This window comes from Botryllus schlosseri, chromosome 15 (genome assembly GCF_051294905.1).
Source record: "Botryllus schlosseri isolate E-star chromosome 15, Bs_hap1, whole genome shotgun sequence".
NCBI classification, from domain to species: Eukaryota; Metazoa; Chordata; class Ascidiacea; order Stolidobranchia; family Styelidae; genus Botryllus; species Botryllus schlosseri.
Window position 1 is genome coordinate 1,120,694 of NC_137250.1, and position 16,138 is coordinate 1,136,831.

At 39.9% G+C, this 16,138-nt stretch overlaps 2 protein-coding genes across 2 annotated transcripts; both read left to right on the top strand.

Moving 5' to 3' along the window:
• The first annotated feature begins 3,196 nt into the window (after positions 1-3,196).
• On the top strand, positions 3,197-12,615 carry LOC145457013 (cleavage and polyadenylation specificity factor subunit 4-like). The gene is made up of 7 exons (XM_080335171.1): positions 3,197-3,427; positions 4,593-4,796; positions 7,189-7,284; positions 8,556-8,649; positions 8,808-8,928; positions 9,616-9,801; positions 12,183-12,615. The coding sequence occupies exons 1-7, from the start codon at positions 3,208-3,210 to the stop codon at positions 12,267-12,269; spliced, it is 1,008 nt and encodes a 335-aa protein (XP_080191297.1). The 5' UTR covers positions 3,197-3,207; the 3' UTR covers positions 12,270-12,615.
• An 896-nt stretch (positions 12,616-13,511) lies between these two features.
• On the top strand, positions 13,512-16,104 carry LOC145457008 (NADPH:adrenodoxin oxidoreductase, mitochondrial-like). The gene has a single exon (XM_080335163.1). The coding sequence runs from the start codon at positions 13,908-13,910 to the stop codon at positions 15,351-15,353; it is 1,446 nt and encodes a 481-aa protein (XP_080191289.1). The 5' UTR covers positions 13,512-13,907; the 3' UTR covers positions 15,354-16,104.
• The last annotated feature ends 34 nt before the right edge of the window (positions 16,105-16,138 follow it).

Genomic DNA, 16,138 nt, shown 5'->3' on the forward strand with positions numbered 1-16,138 from the left:
CAAATTATTAGTATCGCATTTCCATATCAATACCATCGTTTACATCCCATGATGTGGACGACTGTTTATTTTGTCAAAAATTGACACCTCCCGGGATGCATCAATGTGAATCAAGCTCTCTACACCTTCCACATAGCGCCATCTGCACCTTTTGACTGTCCACGCGAACGAATTACGATCGTTTTCATAACTACTTACTTACTGGAGTTAATTTAAAGTCAGGAAATTCTACTTCTACTTCAAGTAGTTAGGTTGCTTATGAAAGAAGTACTTCTAGTCGTACTTGAGTAGATTTTGTCGTCGCTACTTCTACTTCTACTTGAGTAGCTTTCTTGACTACTTTGACCACCTCTTGTTATAAGTCAAGTTGAATTTCTCGATGCACCCGGTATGATTCAAGGGTATTCCGTTTCGCTAGCTGCTTTGTAACAAGCATTGAGTCGCCATTTATTCTGAATGGAGGAATGAATATAGGCGAGTTATATATGCATACAATAAGGCGTAGTCTCACACGCGCATATACGTATATAACTTCTAATCTACGAGTAGCAGCCTATTTTGATCAATCTATTTATGGTATAATAATGGAGGTTCAGTTAATCGTGCAATCATTCAGTAAGTGGTTTCTCTCACAGGAGTCACAGGTAACTCCAGTGAATCGCTGCCCGAATTGATACAAGATACAGCGAGTTCGTCGACATTGATTAGTTAATGACTGAAAATGGACGCGTAAATTTTGCTCCATGTCACGAGAAGTGACGTATAGGAGCGTATGTTCCCGACCTAGACTCTTGTTGAAAATGCCGCCGGAGTTGAATGCAGTAAAATTTGAAACAGTTGCATCGACCAAAGATGTCTGATATGGAGTTCAACAACAATATTGAAGTACATTATAGGTTAATAAAATCCATTAAACACTGTTTTGGTCTCTATAAACAGTGGCAAGCATGGCACACCAGGGATGAGCATCGGAGCGGAGTCGGAGTGGATTCGGAGCGGAGTTTTGCCGATTTTGTGACATTCGGAGCGAAGTTTTGCCAATTTTGTGACAGTCGGAGCGGAGCCGGAGTATACTACAGATATTTTTTTCGGAGAATTTCGGAGTATAGTAACTTTTGTCTCCGATATCTTTGGATAGCTCTGGCCAGAATACACTAATTATTATGATTAGAAACCAAAACACAGACAGTTGACACCGTGTAAAGTTGTAATATGACGGGTATAACATGCAAATATGATTGCCAAGTGCATAAAAATCAGCCATCTGCACTGCAATTGGGGAGTGGAGAGTAGACAATATATGAGATGAGGCCAACCATATTATCACATTATTTATTTAGTAAAAAAAAACATTACCAAGTGTACCATGCTTGCCACTCTAATGATATGGTTAAAATGGTATGATAGGCCACAAGCTATCTTAACCTAGTGATCTAGCAAGGCAATTTTGTTGAGCATTTTCTATATAGTTAATTTAGTATATTCATATTGAAATGAACCCGAATATTTTCGGCTGACACTCGTCAGGGGTAATCGTCAGCAACTAGTAGAGAATTGGAAAGAACATTGTATATCTTTCCAATTCTCTACTAGTTGCTGACGATTACCCCTGACGAGTGTCAGCCGAAAATATTCGGGTTCATTTCAATATGAATATACTAAAAATGAACCCGAATATTTTCGGCTGACACTCGTCAGGGGTAATCGTCAGCAACTAGTAGAGAATTGGAAAGAACATTGTATATCTTTCCAATTCTCTACTAGTTGCTGACGATTACCCCTGACGAGTGTCAGCCGAAAATATTCGGGTTCATTTCAATATGAATATACTATTTAATTGTATATTGAAGTTCTGTACCTCCAAGAAGCTCTTCAAATGTTTCGGATACTTGACGAGATTCATCGGAGTATCTCGGAGTCTGGGATTGAGCTCTTTGGAGTCGGATGGAGTTTTCCTCAGACACTAAAGTTGTTGGAGGGATTCGGAGTCTCGAATGTTTGTAGATGTTATAGTTGTATAATCTGACCCCAGAAGGTTGCGTTTACAATTTGCTGCGTGTTCCCTTGCGTTCGACGGACCGGCGTAACCACGCCATACGGCCTTGTTGGCGGACGTACCACGAAGCCTGTCTATTGCGCACGTATCCGATGGATCACACTGATGAATATATTTTGTTTCTGTCTCCACGACTTGTAACTTTATTGAATCACGTACGGTAACGGACTTCCGAATCAGCGAATAATAATGAATGAATTAATGTGTATATACGCTGCATTACATCCGTATATATATCATAGCCACGAGAGATTACATGCACCAAACATCGTACGATTTATTTCTCTTATCTATAATTCACACGACAAATAGACGACTCACGAAGGTCTTTCGGGTTTTCACTTCAGGGAATTAGTTAAGGTTCACAAGACTCCCTATTGCTCAAATCTTAAAATGTCGTGAACAATATATTTCGTTAAAAGCACTATCCGCTCATCGCTGTGGTACACATGGTACAACATGGTACATGTGATAATATGGTATATAGTATTGTTTACTCTCCAGTCCCCAATTGCAGTGCAGATGGCTGATTTTATGCACTTGCCAATCATTTTTGCATGTTACCCGGCATATTACAACTTTACAAGGTGTCAACTGTCTGTGTTTTGGTATGTAATCATAATTAATAGTGTATTCTGGTCAGCTCTATCCAAATATATCCAAAGCTACAATACTCCGAAATTCTCCGAAAAAATATCTGTAGTAAACTCCGACTCCGCTCCGACTGTCACAAAATTGGCAAAACTTCGCTCCGAATCCACTCCGACGCCGTTCCGATGCTCATCACTGGTTTACATTCGATAGAACCCACTACTGTAGAACAACTATTCATGATTCAACGTAATTTCCAGCAAAATTTTCATTGCTTCTGTTCGCGTTCCGAAGTACAGAATGTACCAAATAAGCAAAAGTCATTCCAAAGATGCAGTTAACCGTTAAAAACTCGTTCTGGACTTCGGTACATATCCGAAGCTGAGAAATACAAACATCGATGTTGGCGCAACATGTCCGGGTTTTCTGATAGAGTCATGATGGTAAATAAGTGATGGTTGAATTAGGTATACAATTTTACATAGCAATGTAATGAGACAGCGCTAATTAATTTGCATTGGTCTTTATGTTGTCGGTTACCCTTGCATTTTGTATAGTTGATGTTGAAGGCAACTCAGAGTAAGACGTTTTCGTTTCTTTCAGGTTTCTGTCTTATAGGAACTGGTATCATACTAAGCGTTTACAGAGCTTTCGGATACAGCTTTGGACCCGTCATCATGCAGGAGGTTGTGGCCGACTTAAGCAAAGTGGTACTTGACATTGAAGTAGCAATGGATCAACAGTTAGGAGTGAAACCACTTCCTTTCACGGGAATGGACAGTAAGCACACTCGAACTTTGTTGTTGTTTCCGTCTACAACTATTTTCCTATTTCGTTGGGTAGACTTGGAATGATGAGATGAGTGACAATTTGGGGTCTATAGTGTGATTTCATGAGCAGCACCCAGCATAATATCTACCGCACCTTGGCATAAAACCGATTGTTTTTGGTATCGATGTCCTATATCAAGAGCTATGAGAATGGAGTTGACTGTGGCCTGTGGACAATTTAGTACAGTGTCATTAGGTCAATTTTTAATGATATCTAACCTGTTGTCAAGCCGATTGGTTTATTTCTGTAAAATGATACTGCATATAGTCTATATACTTAGATATCACACGGCAAGTATGCCCGCCTTCAGAGGTACCGGTAGGGTGGTAGTTCTGCACTTGTGCACTACAAAATCGATTGCACATGGTAAATATGACAATGTTTTGTTGATGCTGGGCGCTGGCATACATCATGTAGCCTACTGAAAATGTTACTCAGGTTTATTGTATGAAACGAACCAAGATTGGTGTTACAGACATTCACCATTCACATTCACTTTGATTTTTCTTGCACATTTCTTCCTAAATCAGAATTTAATTCAATTTCTAAGTTTTTGCGAATTTAGTAATTCTAATTCTCGACAGTCATCGAGCATGTCCACATTCAAGTCGAAATACAAACAATTTCTACTGAATCAATGCTAGTCAGTTCTCAAGCTTACCGGACCACGACCTGGCCAACCGATCTCGCCTTTTGACACATGCCACCTCTTTTTGTCGCCTGTCCTTTTATGTTATCTTCCTTTACTTGTCATTCAGTGGAGCATGCCTCCTTTTCTACATCGCCCAGGCCAGGTGGGTGTCTCATTACAAAGACTTCCTCAAGTCGTTTCGACACCTTCCTATCTTTCATTGTATCGAAGTCTTGTGGTGTATTGAATTCATGAAATTGTTAGCAATAAACTGAATGTAATTTGGAAAATAATACTCTACTAGTCATAATTCTAATCTAATTTCAAAAAGCTGAAAAGTATTCTAGCTGTCCATCAAGAATGTCACAATAATAAATTTGGAAAGATTTTGTGGTGATTCATGGTTCAATAAAGTATTACCCATCACAATAATCTCAGAATTGTTCACTTGAATGTTTCACTGAATTCTGTTTATTCTTACAGAATCCGGGGCTTCCATATGCCATTTTTTCAAAGCGAACCAGTGCTCACGAGGAGTGAATTGTCCATTCCGTCATGTGCTTGGAGATAAGGCCGTGGTATGCAAGCATTGGTTGAGAGGCCTTTGCAAAAAAGGCGACCAATGCGAATTCTTACACGAATACGACATGAGCAAGATGCCGGAATGTTACTTCTATTCCAAGTTTGGTAAGCCGGTTGATTGTATAACCAATTCATCGTTTCTTGACCATAAATCAGCATGCAGTATCTTGATGAGTTTTAGTGATTAAACTTGGAATTAGGCAAAACGACACACTTTTACTGTCAAAGCATTGCAGCTTTTCGCACAATCAGAATATTCTCTTCCGCTAAATTAGAAGTTCCCAACCCTGAGGGCCAAGGCCACTTAGGACCCGTCCGTCAAGATAGCGTAATGGTGAAGCGTCCTACTTCTTGACTGGTAGGTCATGGGTTCAATAGGCCTACCCGTCCCGGTCAGACCAAAGACCTTGTCAATAGGGCAATTTTTTTACATGTCAAACTGTGTTATCATGTCAAAAAATGTCAAAATTGTAAAGAAAGTCAAAATTATTTTACAACCTGCATTTCGTTTGTATCGTAGATTTTGCACTTTCGGGCAACTCATTATTTGACATTTTACAGCTTGTATCCTACTTTATAGGCCTACCGTTGTAGATGGCCCATTGTCTGCTCATTGTAAATCATAAACATTCAGATAAAACAAATAAGTTGACATGGTGTTATGCTGAACGTACCGCAATATCCTTACTGAAGCAATACTGCGTGAGCATTGCATGGTTCTATATCAAGAAGCACATTATGAAAAATTGTGATGTAGACACCATTATCAGAATGAAGCAACACTGTGTGCCACCAGCAGTGTACGCATGCTCAACTTCAGTGTTGTTTAACGTTTTTTCTCCATTCTTGGCAAGCTATTTAAGGACAAACACTTTCTGCCTGAGAATGTAGGAAAGTATCTGTCATTGTACTGCAACAGACTTTAATTATTTCTACCATAATACGTGATGATGTAACTACTGGAATTCTTCAGGTCCAGATTGCGTTGAAATCTACTTTCTTCATGAAAAAATTTGCCAGTTTTTGGGTCAAAAAAGTTATTTTTCAGGCCAAACTACTTCGTAAGGACAAACAGTTCCAACCAGAAATGAAGATAAGCAGTACAGTACAATTATAACATTATGTGGGAAAAACCTAATTAGCATTTGGTCAAAATTACGTTTTCAAGGTCATAAAGTGTCAGAATTTTGATATTTTAGGTCAAAATCTTTCGGTTTTAGGACCCCCAAAAAATTGTCCTACTCATCAGTAACACTGATATACATGGCTTCCTCGCTTGGCGCTCAACATGGGATAGCATGGATGAGTGGTGCAAGAATTAGAAAGCCTTACAAGGCTATTTCTGCACCTACCTTGTCCAGCGGCATATGTGCATCTTGGTATGCATCACCATCACCAAGATATGACTAAAAGAAAAGATAACTTTACAAAAACCTTAATTCTCTCAATATGTGTAAAATGGACTGGATTCCATGGCGACGATGTCTATGTAGGCTATACCATGCCCTGCTAGGGTGCATGAGCAGAATATCGGAGTGAAATGCTGGTAATCTGATCCTAATCTAATTTGTGAAATTTTTCAATGAGCACTCTCGTTTTAATTATAATCTAATTTCTGGTTTTTCTGAAAATGCTACAGAACTGTATTGTGAGAAAAGAGTCGAGAATGACATGTGTGCCGATAATATCAAGCAGGGTTGTAACCAAGTCACAAGGCTCCGAGTCACAAGTCAATCTCACTTTTATAGTTTTGACTCGAGTCAAGTCGAGTCATTTTCAATTCCCCACCGAGCCAAGTCTGTGTCCAAGTCATCGAGCAGAGGGTCGAGTCCCAGTCATGGTATTATGACTCGACTCTTGAGTCTGAGTCCAAGTCATTGCGTTGACTGCTCAGTTTCCAGTTAAAGTCTTGTTAAACCCACTTTTTGTGACTCTGTTTGGTGATATCAAGTGGTTCGCATTTATAATATACTAGTTTTCCTCACTTTTGGTATTTTCTGGTTGCATTTTTAAGTACCAGTGCCAATAGACGAAATCCCGATAGTGTGGCTACTTCACTCTTCTTCGGAATTACAATGAAATGTTGGTCTTGGCTCTTGGCCGTCTGTGGCTCAAGTCATATGACTTGGATCAAGCCATGCGCAATGACTCGAGTCACTTCCGTATTTTAAGAAAATGACTCGAATCAAATCGAGTCATTACAACCCCGCGAGTATGAACTCGGCATTGATATGAACTGAAGTCAATTTATTTTTGCAAATTCGGTCATTATTATTCAATTTTGAAAAAAACTGTGTCTAACTGTCTATTATTCAAATTATAATCTCATTTCAATATAAAAACGATATCTATCATTCATATTATGTGATTTGGAAAAGTTGAAAATTTTTCAGTCACTCTGATCCATTGCCAGATCGAGCAACAATCGAGCTGGCAAAGATAATCTGCCTTCCATATAATTCACAATTGATAATGTAATTATTATTTTATGTTGCAGGTAGATGTGATAACAAGGACTGTCAGTATCAGCATATTGATCCGGAAAGTAAAGTCAAAGACTGTCCTTGGTATGCTAGGGGATTCTGCAAACACGGTGGGTAGCCGAGTACAATATAATTTCCTGTCGTAGATAGCGGATTCTCAACCATTGTCAGTCGCTAGTCGCTTGACGACTTTCAATCCATTAATTACCTTGAATTGTATTAGTAATTTCTTCTACAGATCTATCGTGTGGCAAATTATGTAAACGAATGAATGCTACTATGTGTGTATAGGGCCTGGTGTATTCTATTTCTACGTGCTTCAGCTAAAAGCCCGATCAAACCTAGGTCCGGCCTAACTAGGACGTTACAACAGTATGACGGATGTGGAAAGTTCAGATATGTACATTGGGGGTGTTCAAAAATGAGATTTTTTCTCAAATTGTACTGGCTACTTGATAAAATTGTTAGGTTACCCAATTAAAGTCTGCACACCAAATTTGGTTCAATTCCAACCAGTAGCCGCATTGCTACAAGAGAAGAAAGTTATTTAGTTATCATATTATAAAATAAATGACAGAAATTTCAAAATTTTCTGTTCACCACATGAAATTGTTAGGTTGTCTATAGAAACGATGCTGAACAAATTTGGCTCAATTTCAACCAGTGGAAGTGGATATTGTAGTTGAAAAATTTGGCTTTGAGTAAAATAGTAGCCTATTTATGGTTTGGTTTCCAATTCTTTAATTATTTATTATTTATTTTGCCCACCGTAAATACTATGATTTGAAATCTTGAATTTTGAACATCAATAACTTCGTTTCTACTGGTTCGAATTGAGTCAACCGTGGTGTGCATCGTTTTTTCAGACAATCTAACAATTTCATGTGGTAGCCAGTTAAAATTTTAGAAATAATTATATTTATTTTTGTCAAATAAATTAAAAACTTTTTCTCTTTCATAGCAATACCACAATAGGTTGGAATTGAGCCAAAATGGGCGTGCAGCGTTTTTTTAGGTAACCTAACAATTTTATCAAGTAGCCAGTATAATTCGAAAGAATAAGTCATTTGTGAACACCCCTAAGGTACATTATATGTGGCCACAAGTGCAGACGCAGCTATGACAACTCCACTAACTTGTATAATGTTGTACATCATGTTTCGTATGCTGGACAATACTGTCGATTCCATAATTCTCATGACTCTTGTAGTGGCAAGAAACATAAATTCCGGGCTTGAAAATATCTTGTCTCACTTTTCGACTCGATTCCTTCAAATCAATACTATATTCAGATTCGATTACTCGAGTGCCGAGCCTCAGCCCTAACATGACAGTATGCAAGGGAATCTAGCCGACACAATGTACATAATTTACCTTTCAGGACCGAATTGTAGCAAACGTCACAGAAGAGGAGTCATATGTGTCAATTATCTGATTGGATTTTGTCCCAATGGAAAAAAATGCAAGTTTGCCCAGTAAGTAACCCTGATTTATGTGGAGTGGCTAAATGATAAAGGCTGGAAACTGGATAGCTTATGTAACATTACCACTGATCTAGAATTTACGGCATACTTCTTGGGTGATTGGGCAGTCCTATGGATATTTTTGTTAATGGGACAATTTGTGATTTTAGTCCATCGTGGGACCTGCCAGTACTAGAGCCAAAGGGATCAAAGTGTCACATATGCGGGGACTACGGACATAAAGCGATGTCTTGCGTGCAGAACCCGTACAAATCGTTGGATGCCAATCAGGTTTGTTAGCAGCTATATTGATACCAATAAGCATTTACTGCTATCATTCACTGCAAATGATTAGGCTATTTCCAGGAGTTTATGAAGGACTGGTTGGTAATCCACTCGCATCTGTAACTACTATAAATTTATTTAGGGTGGTTAATGTTTAATAAGGTTTCTGTGTAAGTACTCTGGGATTGAACTATTCAGATGCATAGGTTGTCAAAATAGTCTGCGTTGCCTCTACTCGAGTACAAATATGGTATCGTAAATTTCTGCTCTATTGAAAGAGGAAGTAGCAATTTCAAAGACATGTCAAAACTACTTCGATTGGAAATAGAAAGGGCTGTAAAGTACTCAAGTAGGTAGTTTGCAGAAGTAGGCTTGGTTGATAAGCGCAGACTTTTAGCAGTAAATTTCGAGATCCTAAGATGTTGCCTATCTGTGCGACTATTGCAAAATTAGCAATGACACTACAAATAGATTGCGGATGCAATGGTTAATGCCAACGATAATATCGTACGCACTTGTTCATAGAATTGATAGATTAGCCGAAGTCGTAGTGGCAGGGAGAGTATGACTTCAGTACTCGAAATATTCATTTTTCTCGACTCAAATCATTAGAATAAATACTCGATTCAGATTCAAGTACTAAAATCAATGTGACCAGCCCGAATCATGCTCTGCAATTTTCTCCGTTTCCAGAATGATGGCACAGGAAACCCGAATGCAGTCGGCACCCCGTCTCCAAAAGGCTTGGTGCTTCCCATTCCTATGAATAACTCATCATCAGCCAACATATTCTCTACTGCAATGAGGCCCGGACTCAGCATGGGTATGGCTGGCCGCATCCGGCCCATGAGAGATATATCGCAGGTTACTTGCTTCAAGGTGAGCGCACGCATCTCGAAAATATGTGCATGGCTGTGAAAGTCTCTGTGTCAAGAAGCTTGTACAAACTACCAATCTATTTAGTGGCTGGTTAATAGGGCTGTTCAAAAAGAAACTTGTTCTTCAGATTTCACTGGCTATGTTGTAAATTGTTAGGTTGGTTAAAACAACGCTGCAAACAAATTTGGATCAATTCCAACCAGTAGAATCGAGATTTTTGCAGTGGAAAGTTTTGAATTTGTCATTGAAAAATGAAAAAAATGAAATTTCTAAATTTTTCTGTCAACACCATAAAATTGTTTGGCTGTCAGTAGAGATGATGCATACCAAATTTGGATCAATCCCAACCACCAGAAGCGAAGTTATCGCAGTAGAAAAATTTTTATTCCATGATTTTATAATGAATAATTGAACCGTAAATACTATTTTATTCAATTCCAATTTTTTTTACTGCAATAACTTTGCTTTTAGTGGTTGAAATTGAGCCAAATTTGGTGTGCATCATCTCTACTGACAGCCTAACAGTTTTATGGGGTTGACAGGAAAATATTGATACGGTATTACATTTTTTTTATTTTTTCATGAATATTTCAAAACTTTCTACTGTAAGAATCTCGCCTCTACTGGTTGGAATTGAGCCAGAGTTGGTGTGCAGTGTTGTTTTCATCAACCTAATAATTTTATCACATAGCCAGTGAAATCTGAAGGTAAAGTTTTATTTGAACAGCCCTACTGGTCAGCAGCGTCAACTTACTACTGATTTTTACCAGTTCTAGTTCTAGCATTTTTAAATCGCTATTGTTTTCAGGCATACTTGAACATAGCCTAGAAAATTCCATATGTTTAATCAGGCTCATAGGAGCGAAATGCCGGTAATCTAATTCTAATCTAATGTGTGAAATGTTTCAACGCTCTCATCTTCATTCTACTAGAATTTCTGGTTTGATATGAACTTAACTTAATTTTAGTTTTTTTTCTCTGATTCGGAATTTGAGTCCAATTTTCAGGTTCTTGCGAATTCATCAATGGGCAACCTCATTGCAAAAATGTAAATGGTTTGGTCACTTCCATTTAGAGTCCACCAACGTATACCTAGCGCGAATAAGCACGTGATATTCACTGCGACAGGGATGTTATCTTTCAAACAAGCCATGAATGGCGGCTTTTGCTGAACTAATTTTATCGGTACTATTGAAGCATGGTGCAATATTTCACCATAAAAACGCAGTCTGACCCTGTGGACTCTAAGGTAGTAACCAAAACTTTCCATTTTTATAACAATGTTACCTCGTCTGCTTGATTATATACACGCTCGGTTGCCCAGCTCTTGTCTGGCTTCGTGGCGTAGTTAGTTAGGCGCTGACGTTCTGCATCCAACGATGTATTACTTGCTGGTTTCGCATCCCATTGAAGTCGTGTTTTACAGTTTTGAAAAGTTAAGCAAAATTTTATGAAAGTGAGTAGTTTTAGTTACAGATTTTGAAAAGTGAGTAGTTCTAGCTCTAGTTGCACATTTTGAAAACTGATTAGTTCTGGTTCAAGTTACGCATTTTGAAAAGGGAGCAGGTCTGGTTCTAGCTGCAGATTTTGAAAAGTGAGTAGAGCTAGAACTGGAATTAACGACTAAACTAGAGCCAACTGACTGGAACACAACTAAGTAGATTCACTTTCAAAGCAATTTAATAATTTTTATTTTGTCTAAAGCGGATCGGCTTTCATCATGAACATCGGCACTAGTTTATAATTACATGGATTTTCACCTCCAAAACACACTCCCTGGCTAATGGCTATGCCACTGTTAGTAGTGCTGACTCTGAGCTAGCAATGGCTGCAAGAACATCACACAACAGAACACCGGTATCATGATTCACGACAAACAAATACTCATGTATTATACTTGTTCAGCAACAAGAATTATTTTTAAACACGCAACTAGAACTAGGACTACTCAAAAATCCAGTATTTGACCATCAACTAACTACATCAGTGGTTTTCAACCTTTTTTTAGACACGCCCCCCCTTTATGATAGTGAAAAATATCGCGCCCCCCTTATCGTCATATCACAAATTCCAACCGGGATGCTAGCAACCCCAACAGATTGTTTGATGGCATGGAAGGTTATGACTGTTGATGGGAGAATTAAAAAATATTAAATTCGGTCAGGTCTGGATACAGAGAAACACGCGTGAATTGGAGGTAAATCGCGAGGACTGCGAAAATTTTTTTCAGTTGACCGCTTCTTCGAGCCCCTCTTCGGATGCTTTCACGCCCCCCAAGTTGAGAACCACTGAACTACATTGTTAGTTTGTACAAGTCTGCATGCCTCCCTCCGCTGTTGGAATGTATGCATTATCTCCACCAAATGTTACCTCGTTTTCAGTGCGGCCGTAAAGGACACTATGCAAACCGATGTGTTGAGACGATGGGGCTGTTTCCAATGCCGTTCACCGCAAAGACAAGCACATGAAATGCGTAGGCAAAGAATGGCAAGGAACTGTGACTTATGCCTGACGAAATTGCGTATGGCCGCAATGCATACCGCATTAGTGCAACTCGTAACTGTGCGACATGATAGTCATGCCAGATATCATACGCACGGCACATGCCCAGATACTTATAAATTGTGCTGTGCTTCATGATTGCAGTCGTGTGTTTTGCTTTTACGGCATGAGAAGCAGTGTTCTCTTTAGATTGTGTCTCAGCTCTGAGCAGTCTGCTGTGTGAATTTCATCCGTACACCTGAAAATGCGCCAAAATTTGAATATATATTGTCACCGGTAAATTTTCGCGAAGCAAACAAAATTCATTTTGAAGAGTAGTGTTATGAAATCGAAGGAAACGACGTTAGTTCAGTATCAGTTAGTTGATAATTTCATCAGATCAATGCACCATAAGGTGGAGGTACAATGAAAGAAGATGTCGAAATGAGATCATACAACGACCAGCTCAACCTGGGTCAAGGAGATGTAAAGAAGAGGCAGTCGAGGATACCACGAAAGTGCCAATAAGGAGAATGAGCTGGCATGTGACGGAAGGCGAGATCAAAATATCATATCGCGTTGCGGTAATCGTACAAAGCACGAACAGTGGGGTTGTTCAAAAATAACTTTTTTTTTCGGATTCCAGCCATTCACAGCCATGGCTGAAACGACTATGCCTGTACCAACCGATGTTGCCGACGTACATCGACGTGGGATGGTGGAAACCCTGAAAAGAGTCAGATTTGGCGGTTATTTTTGACCGGCTTGCCGAGCATTAAATTTGATAAACTGGGTATCAATCGACACTCGACAGCTATACCGTGGTGTAGTGATTGCGAAAATACAAATTTTATTCTGCTCGTGGTCCTGGACCCCCAAAATCAGCCTCGAATGATGCATTGTAACGAAGTTTGGTATTGTGACGCCACCGTGCCGTCTGAGCAGCTCAGGAGCAATGCTCATTCGGTTGCGCAACGATTGCCAATACGCTTGCGGTTTGCGCTGCTTCTGACCTGCTCCCATCAGACGGCATGTGGTAGCGTCACAATACCAAACTCCTTTACAATGCAACATTCGACGCTGATTTTTTTAGTGTGTGTGTGTGTGTGTGTGTGTGGAAGGGGGGGGGGTGTGTTCCAGAACCACGAGAAGAATGAAATGACTTTACTAGATCTTTCTATATCTTTAAGGGGGAGGTGGATCAGAAACTGTCTAGCTAGTGTCTATTGATTGGGAGCGAGAAAAATGAGTTTGACTCGGACTCGACCTTTTGCTCTCTGACTTTCACTGGGCTTACCTGTAACTCGGAACCTTGTAAGTTGGTTACAACCCTGGTATTGTATTGTGGTTTCATTTTTAAATTTTATATACGACTCTCTTCACGATCACTGCAGACTGGATGTGATTATGGCTCATACTTCATCGTTTGTAAAACATGTAAACAAATAACTCAAACGGTGGTAAATTCGTGCTGTGCTTTCCAAATGCATGCATCGCAGTATCGCACAGTGCCGTCTGCTAACTTGTGGTCTGATTTATCATCAGATATCTGCAATTTTTAGTTGTTCCAAAGAATTAATTTGCTCTGGAGTTGTTGATGTCAATCATCTCACCACAGCGGAGCCATGCTGCATACCGTAAGTCGAAACGTGCGGGCTTCATTGCAAGCAACTTGCCTCAATTTATATCGTCAATCACGTAATTACAATGCTGGCCTCAGTGAGACGCCTTCGCCTGTCGTATCAATCGTTGGAAGTGGCCCTGCTGGTTTTGGTATCGCACAATTCCTTCTCAAAAACAACACCAACGTCCGAATCAACATGATTGAGAAAAGACCTGTCCCGTATGGATTAGTTAGGTATGGAGTATCTCCCGACCACCAGGATGTCAAAAACTGTATCAATGGTTACGAGAAAGTTGCAGAGAACCAGAGACTATCATTCTACGGTGGTGTAGAAGTTGGGAATACATTATCTCTTGATGATCTGATGCTGACTTGTAATGGTATCGTATTTTGTCATGGGGCTCAAGAAGTGAATAGACTTAATATTCCTGGAGAAGAATTGTCTAATGTATTCAATGCCAAGGAATTCGTTGGTTGGTTCAATGGTGATGAAGAATACAGGCATATTAACCCGGAATTAGATGGGGATACGGCTGTCATTGTAGGAGTTGGTAATGTTGCATTGGACTGCGCTAGAATGCTTCTAAAACCAACCAGAGTACTGAAAGAAACGGATATTACACAGCACGCCCTAAAATGTTTGGAAAAGAGCAACATAAAGAATGTAATATTGATAGGAAGGCGCGGACCTTTGCAAATGGCTTGTACACGGCGAGAACTATCGGAAATCATGGAAATCGATGATATTCACACGACAATAAGCAATGAGTATATTACCGACAATGTTAAGGATGCACTAAACGTGAAAAAGTTGTCTCTAAGAAAAACGCAGCGATTGGTTAAATATCTAATGAAATATTCAAATAATGATGTTGACGCTACGTCTTGTAATTTCTCAATTAAACTAATGACGACTCCTATTGAAATATGTGGCGATAAGAAGATCAGCAATGTTGTGGTTCGAAATAATATTGTTTCCAGTGGTGATGCTTTCAATCCGAAAATTATCCCTGGTGATGTAATTGAAAAGATTCCGTGTTCAATATTAATCACGGCCATTGGATATGGTAACAAAGTTCTTGATGGAAGAATAGGTAATTCAAACGGATGCATCAATGCGATAGAGGGTCGCTTAGACTTCCCCTTTCCGATTTATGCGTGTGGGTGGTGCAGGACTGGCCCTAAATGCGTCTTGGCTGACACGTTGAACGATTGCTTGGTCACCGGTGGTCGTATCATTGAGGATTTGGAGTCTTGGAGTGATGCTGGTGTCAAGCAACCATTGCCTGAAATTTTGCGACGAAAAAATATTGAATACTTCACGTGGAAGCATTGGAAGGAGATTGATGCTCACGAAATATCGTCTGGGTCTAAGATTGGAAAAATACGCGAGAAAATTATAACATACGAAGATATGGCTTCTATTGCTTTCGGCAATGGAAAATAACATGTGGGTACTACCAGTGCAGTTCATTAGGGGTTGCCACCAGCTACAGCATACATTTTAGTTTACCTTGTAGGCTTGGCACAATGGTCGAGTATCTGAATAATTATAGTTACTATTTTCCACTTTGGAAGCCTGTTAACTTTGGTTGGTCGTATCGCAACATGCGATGCATGTAGTTCAAAGCTACTTGCCTTAGTGGAATTGACATTTATGTGTAGTTGTATGATCAACCTACAGCATTGTCGCAAAATGCAATGAAATATGCGTTTATGTGATGTTGAATAGTCATTTCTTACTCCTTACGGTCACATAAAAGGTATCCTACATCAACTACATGATTACCAGTGAACCCGGCCCGTGAAACTGGCCCTCGGTGAACCCGACCCTCGGGGAAATTTTGTATTCACCGGCAACCCTAATATCCCACCTCCGGCAACCCTCATATCCTACCCCAACCTTAATATCCCCCCTCCCCCAACCCTAATATCCCACCTCCGGCAACCCTAATATCCCACCTCCGGCAACCCTAATATCCCACCTCCCCCAACCCTAATATCCCCCTCCCCCAACCCTAATATCCCACCTCCGGCAACCCTAATATCCTAACCCTAATATCCTACCCCAACCCTAATATCCCCCCTCCGGCAACCCTATTATCCTAACCCTAATATCCCACCTCCACCAACCCTAGTATCCTACCCGAACCCAATGTCCCACTCCCCGAACCCTAATGTCTCCCTCCCCCCTACCCTACCCAACCCTAACACCCCACCTCAACCTACAGT

Bases quoted from the DNA above. Each gene is read 5' to 3' on its own strand.
- LOC145457013 (XM_080335171.1), top strand. From the start codon at position 3,208: ATGTTGAAGGCAACTCAGAGTAAGACGTTTTCGTTTCTTTCAGGTTTC. The intron at 7,285-8,555 runs GTGGGTAGCCGA...TTTACCTTTCAG, and splicing joins TAGGGGATTCTGCAAACACG to GACCGAATTGTAGCAAACGT. The intron at 8,929-9,615 runs GTTTGTTAGCAG...CTCCGTTTCCAG, and splicing joins AATCGTTGGATGCCAATCAG to AATGATGGCACAGGAAACCC.
- LOC145457008 (XM_080335163.1), top strand. From the start codon at position 13,908: ATGCTGCATACCGTAAGTCGAAACGTGCGGGCTTCATTGCAAGCAACT.